The following is a 12,409-nucleotide window of genomic DNA, read 5'->3' as shown; positions in this document are numbered from 1 at the left end:
TATCGCTGTTTATGGATAAGGACATTTTTGTAAAAAGAAAACATGCCTGGCCACGTCTGAATGGTTTCACAAAAGTGAAAGTACAACCATACCTGGAAACCTCATGGTCTCTGAACCACAAACAAATCTTTATAAAAGCTCGTTTTGGTGCATTAGCCAGCCTATGTCATCTCATGCCGTGGTTAAGAACAGAGGAATTGTCGCTCTGTCGTTTATGCAAAATGGAAGAGGAAAACATTATACACTTGCTGTGTGTATGCCTAAAACTGAAAACTAAAAGAACAATTATTCTTAAGGACATTTTAATGCACGAGGAGTTCGGACTTGCAGGCAGGCCTTGATTAAGTGTTTACATTCTGATGATATAACACTGAACTCAGCTTTTGTAAAGTTTTTAATAAGAACTCGAACAAAACTAGACCAGCAAAATTAAATTGACATGTACTGTATGATCTATATAAATATGTAAATAGTATTATGAAACTGATATCAAATTTAATCTACTTAAAAAGTATTGCATCATTTACTCGTGTTTTTACTACTTATTCGTTTTTTCTTTTTTATATCTGGACTTTTATAGCTGGAACGCTTGTTATTACATTGTAAGATTTTAATTAATCAAACAATAAAGAATACATGAAATGAAATTATATTTATATTCATGTTAATAAAAATAAAACTCCTGTAAGTCATTACATTTGTGTGATGCTTCTTTGGTCTGTTGGGTTTTTGTGTTTCATGATGCTGCAACTATTATGCATTACGGAGAAAGACCACTTTGTTCTGAGCATATATTGGTTAAACAGGACAAGCAAGCAGTGTTTCTACATCTCATTTTCTAAAAATGCACTAAAAGAATTCTTGAAATCCACTGTTTTCTTTTAAGTTTCCATATGTCATAGTAACATTACAGTCTATGTGTTCAACATTAATTTGTTTGCAAATGGTCACTAATGAAACGTCTCTGGCTGCTGAAGGAGCAAAAGCATGTACTCATAAGTTGATACAGTCGTTTGAATTTTCAGGTAAGTGCGAGTTTGTCCCACCTTCCATAAAAAAACGTACACGGGGGTTCTTTTAAAAACAACTGCACACTTTGTTGTTTTATTAGCTGATGTTTGTAACACTGTGATGGCTCTTCAGTTATGAAGACTGCTGCTTGGTACAGAGTACGCTTTGAGTTAATGTGTTAAAGGAGATTCTGAAATGGAGGAGTGAAAATAAGTTTATGCACTACCACCTTGTATAAGTATATATACACAAAGTGATAGTGTATGGACCAATTTTCACTCCTGTCTTTATCCAACCAATTTGAATATGTATATGTACAATACATGCAATGCAAATGCTGCATTGAGTTGAGTTTATCAATGATGTCATAGAAGATGTCATGAGTGATGTAATATGTGGAGCAATTAGCAGTGCATGGCGAGGGTGTAAGTTATAGCTACTTTAGGGGACTAGTTATAGTTACTTGAAATAACTATGACTGCTGAATTTTTATGATTTTGTGTGTGTGAAATCTTAACCCAATTATAATGTCCCTGTAACCTTTGATTGAATTTTTTAATTCCATTTTCTAACTGCAGCGTCCGTGTTCCCTATGTTTTTTCAGTGAAGTTCTACAATTTTTTTATGCTATTTCCTAACTATAAAATTTTTGTAACCGGGGTATTTGAGTGAGTGTGTGAGTGGCTGTATGGGTGTGTACATGGATGTGTGAATGCCTCTCTGGGTTTCTGAGTGGGTGTGTGAATTTGTATGGGTGTGTGAGTGGTTTCTGGGTGGGTGATAGAGTTACTGTATGGGTGTGTGAGTGGTTGTGTGTGTGAGTAGTTTAGTGGGTGTGTTAGTGGCTGTATGGTTGTGTGAGTGGCTGTGTGGGTGAGTGTGTGGATGGGTGTGAGTGAGTGTGAGTGTGTTTGTGACTTGCTGTGTGGTCTGTGAGTGGGTTTGTGAGTCTTTGAGTGGGTGAGTGGCTGTACAAGTGTGTGGGTGGGTGTGTGAGTGATTGTGTGGGGGTATACATGGTGACTGGGTGGGTGTGTGAGTACCTGTGTAGGTCTGTGATTGTGTGTGTGAGTATTACTCTGGGTCTCTAAGTGGGTGTGCGCATGGCTGTATGGGTATGTTTCTTTAAAAGTGGGACCTGGATCTGTAGATCCAACGCAGATTTACATGGAGGCCACGCTGAGCAACGTTGTGCATTCACTGATCCTAATGCACCCAAAAACAAGGTTTTGGACTATTTCGTGCTCATGGGGAGACACTCACAGACCCCTACTTCAGTCGCATGGGAGAAGAATACTTCTTTTCTGGCCCATATTATCCTATTTACAATTTATTTACCCCACCCCGGGAACAGTGTCGTGATTGACAAAATGGCAGCTGCAGCTTTTCTCTCGCCTTGCTGTTGGCGCGTGGATCTGTGGATCCTCTGGGGTGGTCCAACTCTCTAGATTTACATAAATCTTTTTTCTTTAATAACTTCAAAACTAATGAACGGATTTACACCAAATTACAAAGAGCACTCTTTCTGGACCATGATCTAGCTTTCTGACAAGTTTGGTGTAATTCCATTTAGCAGTTTGAGCTGTAACCATGTCTAAAGCCACTATATGAAATTGCAGTGGGGAAATGCGTTTTTAGACTCCCCTCCCCCCATTTTTCTCAATCTCCTTCTGCCGAATCATCACAAAACTTTCCAGGCAGCAGCTGAAGTAACTGGCAAACTAGTTTTGAAAATTTCATTAAAATTTGCCAAGTGGCACCAAAGTCTTTAGCTAACCCAAAAACATTCCTAGGGAAACTAGGTCCTAACTATAACTACTGGCAACCACTGTTTTGGTAGTAATGGAGTTTTATCATATAGAACATTCAAAGGCTTAAGAATCGGTTTTGACGCTTTGACTGAGTAATAAATCCAATAATGTGTTTGCAAAACTTAGTAACATCACTTTACAGCATTTTATTAGTATAAGTTTTCCACGGCAGGGTCCTTGACGTGACTATAGTGCATCAGCTGTGGGCCATTGCATCTCACTTATTAGGAACTGCATTATTTTGTCAATCTCACTTTTAAAAGTCTTTGTGGTGTTTCTATGAGTGACTGATGAATCACACTATGGCCCTCATTACGATGTCAGTCGGAGCTGCTTCCGACCGACACCGTTTCGGTTAAGGAACCGCCCGACCATAGGTCAGCAGTTCCGCACACCGAGTTACAATCCAACTGCACTATGTGCGATTGGAAACTACCATTTCTCAATGGGAGCTTGTGCAGTGGGCGGAAACTGCCCTCAGAAAAAGCTCCCATTGAGAAGTGGGAGTTTGTGAACATCCCTGCACCGTGTGGCAGGCACCTCATGGTGTCTCTCCCATGATGTTCAGGGAGACACCATAGGTGTCCTCCAAGCCCAGATGCAGAGGGCTAGGTGGGAAAAGCGCCCTGCTAGGGGCCCCCAATGTCGCTTTCCAACAGCCTTTACATGTCAGAAAGGGCAACCCGGAAAGGCTGTCAGAAACCAACATCATAATCTCGATGGGGAAATCCATCCTTAAGGTATAATGATGCCTTTCCGACCACGGGCTCCATGAGCCCATCAGAAAGCACCGGTCGGAGCCTTCTATTTTGGTCCGAACCGCATTGAAATTAGGCCCTAACTGTTTTCAGGGGGGTATATATAGAACCGCTCCTGATAGGGAAATAGTTTGCGAAGCACTGAAGTAGCTTTGCTGTAATAATGCAGGGTCTGAGATATCGACCTGCTTCTTTGGAACATTGAGGGCAGAGGTGTGGTGCGTACAAATTAACGTAGATCAGATTGGTAGTCCTCTACACACTTTTAAACTATCATGGCTTCTTTATGCACACTCTGACTACAAATCACACACTTTACTCTCATTACAGCATCTTCACCATGGGTCAATATGGCAATTGGACCCCTTCCATGATGTATTCCAGTCAGAGGTGAGAAACCTGATGATGATGCATTCCACATAGGATGGGTGGGGGTCCTTTATCCTTTAGACCTACTGTGCCTTACTTGATTTGATTAATGGTTAAAACACTCCCTGGTAACCTAGATTTCGTGTGTTAATAAAGAATCCCTTTTGCATAATTTGTGAATTGGGCTGCTGTCACTCTCATTATCACTGGGTTTCGTGGGCATATACGTTCTGGTGTTTGTAATCTCCCTAGATTTTGAACTATCCCATATGAATATCCAGCCGCTTGCCTGCAAATAAAAGACAGCTGAAATACCCCTACGTCACCTGGGAGTCTGTAGGCCAAACAAAAGAAAATGTAATGTGCTGAATAAGTGCCGTATTTTAATGTCCCCACCCCCAATATGACATCGGTTTCATTGCAATTTCAATTTCAATTGCAAGAAATTACTGCATATCGTAAACATGTGTTTAGTAGTTTGTCAGTGCTTTCCATCAACAATACATTCATTAGTTTATATTTTTTTAATGTATCACCTCGCATTCGGAGTTTACCTGGTGGGTGGTGCTGTGGCATGGCTGCTAATACTCACAATTCCTTCCCCAGTTTAATCTAAGTTTAACAAACTAAGATGCAGAAAATAAATTACCTATAAAAATATGAAAGGGCAAATTACAAACATACGATAAAAGATGGGAATGTAATAAATATACATATTAATGTAACAATGTAGTCATCTGTGCAGAACTACTATTTGGAATGCAATTCGAATTTTCCTGACCGAGTGAACAAACACGATTCATTGTATGTATTTAACAAATGAAAAAGAATAAAACTACACCATTGAACAAAGTGGGTGCATGTTAAATTAAAAGGTTGTCTGGCAAACATTTGCCATTTTCTTGGCTTATGCTGTATTTTTGGGGAACTTAATCGAAAATAATTATTTTAAAATACCTATCATCAATGGTTATCTAGTACAAGCAAGGCTGTTGCTCCAAGAAGGATGTGTGAAATAAAATATTCGGTATTTTGAAGAAATTGATGGACTGTAGAAAGTATGCAGTCTAGGGCATCCGCTTGACATGTTAAGTAACAAATCTTCATGCTATACTTTCTTTGTCAGTTGAAAGTAAGGCAAGATTTAGATGTTCATTTTAATGCGCCAACCCCTGTTTTATGCACAGAGCGATAAATAAATATAACTCAACATGTCAACCTGATGGATATTGAACAAACAAAACAACCCAGAAGCCTCACACACTTCCCGGTGATTCTTTTCGTGTCAGATGAGATGCCCTATTTCGAAATGACAAACAGCCCACACAGTAAGTCAAACACGGTACAAAGTTAAATAAACTCCATCGCTCCCACAAAGAGAAAACTTCAATGGATACAGAGAGATTCCCTAGAGCCAGTAAGAGGCCAAGCTTTACTCATAATTAATCTACGCTGAATACTTTAAAGGACCGAATTGTGTTCATCTGTGTGTGGCACGGCATAATTATGTGCCCTACCTTTTGATTTTACCAAGATAATGCCAACATAAATGTGTCCCCAAAGTAGAACAAAAAAAAACATACAGGCTAGGATTGGAGCCATGTTCTGCTTATTGTTGAGATGCCTGACGACTGACTGCTGGGAACCAGAGCCATGAGGACTGTGAGCGTGTTTTGTTTAATAAAAATGCAGTCACACAGACCCTCATTTCGAGTTAAGGACTAAATTCCGATCCCTATGTGGACACATGTTTGCATAGGGATCTAAATTAGAAGTTGTGTTATAAATATTACACCCTTGCAGTTTGCCTCTTATAAATTCCTGTAGGTCAACCCTGCTGAAATCTACTGAAAGAAAATGTCTGCAAAAAAGGCAAAACATGCACAATTAAGTGTACTAAAACTCGATTCCACATGTTATGCCCCATTTTCATTTTAAAAACTCAGAACAGGAGGTATTTTCCATACGTGCTGAATAACTCAGCGTAGGGTTATGGCATTTACTACCTGTGTTAAATACTCTATCCTATTCTGACAAACTCGTAATTAGGGCCTTAATCATAAATCACAAAATCCACCATTTCCTACCTTGAAAACAAACATTTCCCTTCGAAGAATAGCAAGCGTGTTAAAGTTGCCATCACAGATGTTAGGCTTGGCTCCAGGGTAAGATGGCTTGTCTCCGGTGGGTGGTCGTGGTGGCTTAGGCTGCCGGTCATTTTTCCGTGGGTCTATCGGAGGGATGGAGCGATGAGGGGGTACCGTGGGTAGAGGCTTTGTAGGAGGCTGGATCTTGTCTGGTGGACCTAAGTAAATGGCATCAGGATAGGGTCATTTTATAATATCTGTGGTTAGATGGCCCACACATACAATACATTGTTATAGCAAATATTGTGTTTTCAATTGCTCGATGTGAACATTACATTCTAAGTCAAAGAAATGTCACCTGAGTGATTTTGTCACTTAGAAAACCCTCCCCTATCTAGAGCAATGACTCTGTGGTTTTTCTCGGACTCTATTGTAATTTTGGCACACACATGCTAGTGCCGGGGCACTCCTCGGAGAAGCTGTGTACTTTATAAATCTATCATTCATTCATTCATTCGTGCAATAAACCAATAATCAACAAATATCTATTATGATTCATCTGCTGGCACTCATTTGGATTCATTCTCCAGTACATCACCAACATTTCAATGCTGTGAGTTGCATGATACTTTGAAAATGTGTTTGTGTTTGATCTTTAATTGTTAAATGGAGAAAATAAATAGAGAACAAATAGTGTTTTTGGTTTCAGAATAAAGCATCCTCTAATATCATCCTGAACATATGGTATATTAAATTATCCCTACACCACCCTGGCTGTTCATGTTTACTAGTTTATGGTAAAATGTGCTCAGACTATTATCGCTGTTCATCAATTGGCAATTATTGTGCTTGACCATCTATGAAAACAAATCATGAGCCACAAGGATCAAAAGTACTACAACCCCTTTACTACAGTTAGCTATGCCTAATTCAGAGTGAGATTTGGTTAAATGGCCATCAACGAAATTACCTCAAATCTGTGTAAGGGGAGGTATCGAGGATATTACCAAGGGCCATATTTCGTTTGGAGACATTTTAGAATCTATTTTTTTAAGGGGGGGCATTTAAAATGACATGGGTAACAAGCCTTCAATTAAACCTCAGTAAAACCCTCCTTACAATATAACACGGTATGATGAATGAAAACATTAAATATTTATATGGCTGGAGGTAGGCCGCCTTTGCTGCAAAGTGATTTTGCTTTTGAGGATAAACTCTCAAACATATTTTAAACTACTGTGTAGACATCCAAAACAATATGGCCACAGAACTTGGAAAACCTCCTACTTCTATCTCAGCAGCTAGAAACCTTGGAGGAACTTTTAAATCCCAAAGTGCACCCACATCTTCAACTTGCTTCACACTTCTACAGTCATTTAGAAAGATCTTGGACATTCTTACCTCACAAGCCTGTAAACTGTCATACACTCGCTTTTCAATGCCCATCTAGACCAGTAGCGATCGGTGGTGGGAGTGCTGCTGGGCGGTGACGTGGGGCGGGGCAGGGTGGGGGGTAGTACACTATGGAATACAGCCAAATACAGGTAAGTAAACATGAAAAAAAATAAAACTAATTTTGTTGGGCGCACTGCATCGCATTTGGTGCTGCAGTGCGCACACAAAATTTGTTTAATTTATTTTCATGTTCACTAACCTGTATTTGGCCGTATTCCGTAGTTTACTACCCCCTACCCTGCTCCCGCCCCACAACACCGCCTGGCAGCACTCCCACCACTGACCGCTACTGATCTAGACTAAAGCAATACCCTATAGACTGAGCTCCACAATATCCCAAGCAGTATCTAGAAATCGTTTAAACGCTGCTTCCATACTCATCCGTAATTTACACAGATTTCCTCATATTGCAGGTAATCTAATTGACCTTAATTGGCTCCCGAGCCCAAGAAGAATCAGATTTAAAGCTCTGATAATTACATCGAGAGCTTTTGCCAATAAATGACCTTACTACAGCCAATGTATATTTCAATGATAGACTCCAAATATGCCTCACATGCTTAGGGTGGCATCTTTTTGGGAATTCTTCAAATTAAGCACTCTAGATTGTGAAACCGAGCCTATAACGATTGAGAGTGACTTTAACAACCAGTATAGCCTGCAGCAGAAGGGCTATATATCTATTAGGTGATTAAGGCAGGGGAAACCCAATTTACCCTTGTAGGCTTGGGCACTGAATCATTGAGGTCAAGAGGTGCTACAAGGGACTTGATTCTGGGGAAAAATGAGCTAAGTTAGGAGTCGTATTGAATTATCGCACTCCAGTGTATCAACAAGATATCACGTTTAAAAGTCAAAAAATAGAATTAATCAATGGAAGGAGAAAAGGACACACGGAGAGAATAAAATTGTATTCAAAGAATTTTTTTTATATATATTTAGTAATGCAGCTTCAAATGAAAGTATGGGGAGACATGTACAAATAAATGAATTCAAGCAAAAAAGTTATTAACAGAGGTATAAATGACATCAACACATCAGTTCACAACTAAACATCAACTCCTGACAGTTATAACAGACAACCAAATTCATTAATTAACAATGGTTGTGTGCTTGTGCCAACGCAACATTTCTGGAGATGATGGAAGTGTCGACGTTTCAGTCTAATATGCTGTCGTCATGAAGACCATCACCAGGACCAAACAATTCATTGCTGGGAAAACCCCCTGAAAATTCACAATGGAGAACTTCTCTTTAAAGTGAGAAGTAAAGCTAGGTTATTCCTTGACCCGGTTCCCGGATGGAGTACGCAGAATCGCTGAACTCAACGGAATTTAATTCCACACGGCTGCATTCTGTTTTAGACGACTTTTGGATAGTGTTGTACTACTCAGCGTTAACTAACACGCCGTAGTTCAGATCCATTCATATTTTTGCGGTATCAACGGCCTTTACTTCTCACTTTAAAGAGAAGTTCTCCATTGTGAATTTTCAGGGGGTTTTCCCAGCAATGAATTGTTTGGTCCTGATGATGGTCTTCATGACGACAGCATATTAGACCGAAACGTCGACACTTCCATCATCTCCAGAAACGTTGCGTTGGCACAAGCACACAACCATCGTTAATTAATGAATTTGGTTGTCTGTTATAACTGTCAGGAGTTGATGTTTAGTTGTGAACTGATGTGTTGATGTCATTTATACCTCTGTTCATAACTTTTTTGCTTGAATTCATTTATTTGTACATGTCTCCCCATACTTTCATTTGAGGCTGCATTACTAAATATATATAAAAAAAAAAATCTTTGAATAAAATTGTATTCTCTCCGTGTGTCCTTTTCTCCTTCCATTGATTAATTCTATTTTTTGACTTTTAAACGTGATATCTTGTTGATACACTGGAGTGCGATAATTCAATACGACTCCTAACTTAGCTAATTTTTCCCCATAATCAAGTCCCTTGTAGCACCTCTTGACCTCAATGATATATCTATTAGAACATTCCACCCACTGAGGGTAGAATGCTCTAAATTAAAAAGGGAGACATACAAAGACAATCATTGGAATGTTGGAGCAGAATGTTAATACCAGCCGTTATAAGCGGCAAACCACTTTATTGTCTTTAATGGAGCTCTCAACATTCGCATTTTATTTTAATTTTAAAACGCACCCACACACCGCACCAATCATTCCTGGTACTGACGAAAACTCCATATTGTGCAGATGTGCTCAGTGTGCAGGAATGGAATGCCGTCACTCACACTGATCACAAAAGATCTTGACTCCTGCTAGATCTAAAAAAATGTAAGTGTCTTTGGAGTCCAGTGTTGATTAAGACGTGTTGTTAGCACTAACATGCTACAATATATTAAAAAAGTCTACAATTTCACAAATAAAACTGTTCTTTGTATTTGCTTTATAGAGATGTGCAGCGTAGGTGATATTAAAAAAACGCTTCATTATCAAATCGACTAGTTCTTAAGTGTAACGTGGAGCATTTGTGTAGAGTTGGCCGTGTAAACGAGGAGGAACGTAACACAAACCTGCATTTTCTTTCAGGATACTATTAGTACCTGCATGTGTTTGGCAGCCTAAATTTACGCGAGTTACACAGCTGCTTTATTATTATCAGGGAAGCAACAGAAGCCGAGTTGGATAATACACACTCTGAACACTGACGGAAAGCTCAGCACGCGGCAGCTCTCGACTGTTCGAATCCCTCTCGAAGTTCACACGATCGCAGCTCAGTAATGATGTCAAGCAAGCACTTCCTGAGGGACTTGAGACGTTACGGCAGAGAGCACAGCTGCAAGAGCTCGGTTGTCCGAATGAGTGTAAAACTCCCATGTCTAACTGCTGAGTACCAAGTACACACTCAGAGAGGTCGTGAGAAGCAGCCCCCTCACGGCCACTCACCACAGAGAGGCACTTTTCTCACAGGCAACATGCCTGCCCCCCCAGGCGCTTCCTCTTACTGCGCGACAACATATTGTGCTTGCCGAGTGCTCAGCTCCGCTTGTAGTCTGCCCTAACCTTGCCTGTGTTCTGATCTGATTTTCTTCAGAAGCAAAAAACACCTCACAATCCCTGCAGATCCCGTTTCCGTTTGTTTAACCGTGATACGACAATACTCCAATGATTGAAAATCAAACCGTGAAACTTCAGCTCTTTGACCTAGAGTGATACAAACGATTATTTAACCCCAATTAGTGAACGAGTCGAATCTCAAATAAGATTTGAATTTGTCATAGTTTGGTGCTAGGCATTCAGTGACTACTTTTTCATCTGCACTAAATTATGTGTCATGGGCCTTTATAAAGTGTATAAGGACTGGCACATACTTTTGTTTGTAATTAGGTATAGCAGCATATTTTGCGCATCTAATAGTTTGTAAGCAAGACTATATTTGTGAAGCTATTATTTTGTCTTTGTAGTTGTAAGGCAGAGACACCATTTGGCACACACATTTTTATTTATTTTCTCGCACTCCCACAAAGCTTCCTGCCCAGTTCCCCATCGAACTGCCCGTGGTTTAAAAACCTTTTTCTTAATTTTCTGCTTTCAAAGAAATGTTTTCTCTGAAGGCCAGCAGTTGTCAAATTGTGCTGTACTGCTTATATCTTTTTTTGCTGCCCTTATGCCCCTTCATTTTCCTTTTTACCATTTTAATGTACATTGCCATCTTCTGCCATGGTAGAGCAGTAAAATAAAGATGTCTGCCATATGTTAGGATGCATGCGCATGCACGTCACAACACACACGTAATGAGGCATGAATGCGCTTGCGTCATGACAAATAGCCGCCACCTTGAAATGTATTTCCTTTAATAGCAATAGTTACAATATTGCTGGCTATACCCATGTACGAGTCTTGACACATGTATACATGCCTTTGCCAACAAGCAGTGTCAAAGACAATTGCCCGGATATTTAAAGTAAAGCGGCACCACCAGGCTGCTTCAGAGAGGATTGTTTGTGATGCACAATACTGAAACTAAAGAGGTCGCCACTTGCCTATGGGCTGAACTATTCATGTTTGTAGGTTGTAAAGTACGAACAGTGCCCCAATGGGCACTTGAACCAAATATACAATTTACTAATCACATAAGGTCTGTATTGCTTCAACTCTGCTTCTCACATGGACAGCTGAGTGGCCACCCGAAGGGTCAGTAGGGAATCAGGAATGATGGCGCTTTGGCACGCACACACATTTCAGAACTACCAGGTAGAATATGATAGTCAAGCATTCTGTGATTTAGGAACTGATAGTAGGAGTGTTCCTCAGGGGTCAGGGCAGTTACTCTTCTCATGACTGCTTCCTTAAGATTTTAAAGCGATTTCACATTTGTTTGATAATTTTCAATCATGAGACAATTTTAATTTCAGAACACACACTATAGTGTTAGGAAATGGGGAAATTGTTTGCTATAGAAGTTAAACTATTGAGAACAATCCTGATGAAAAGGCACCAGTGGTCAGAAGAACAAGGACAGATTCCAGAGGAAAAAGATCAACGGGATACACATTCACATCAGTTGATGTTGGAAACTTGATTAAAACTCATTGTTGAAACTAGACTTACAACATGCAGTACAGGAGAAATAGTGAGTGGGTGATACTGAAGACGGTCTATTGCAATTGGGGTGTTCTAATGTACACATTTATGTTCAGTTTTGTTCAAGGATGCAGATTCATACAAATTACAGGCTATCCTTCATTGCTAACGAGACCAGAAAAGTTTGTTCACATGTAGTAGGGAAAATTATTTTAAGAAATAAATGCTTTCATAGCTCATATGGGAATGCAAGCAAGATGTACCACTATGGAAAGGCTACAAGAAACATAATATCAGGAAATCAGGAATTCAAATGTAAGCACACTGGTGGGTATACATTAATATACAATGAGAACTGGTTTTG

The 12,409-nt window shown here is 39.8% G+C and overlaps 1 protein-coding gene across 2 annotated transcripts in view; it reads right to left on the bottom strand.

Moving 5' to 3' along the window:
- Positions 1-12,409, bottom strand: part of MMP16 (matrix metallopeptidase 16) — a 586,413-nt gene that overhangs the window by 178,807 nt on the left and 395,197 nt on the right. For both annotated transcript variants that reach the window (XM_078687068.1, XM_078687069.1), the window contains one exon: positions 6,037-6,254. In XM_078687068.1, the coding sequence (XP_078543194.1) occupies positions 6,037-6,254 (218 nt within the window). The remainder of the gene's footprint in view (positions 1-6,036; positions 6,255-12,409) is intronic.

The sequence above is a fragment of the Lissotriton helveticus genome, chromosome 4_1, assembly GCF_964261635.1.
Source record: "Lissotriton helveticus chromosome 4_1, aLisHel1.1, whole genome shotgun sequence".
NCBI classification, from domain to species: Eukaryota; Metazoa; Chordata; class Amphibia; order Caudata; family Salamandridae; genus Lissotriton; species Lissotriton helveticus.
This window is presented reverse-complemented; position numbering and strand designations above follow the sequence as displayed.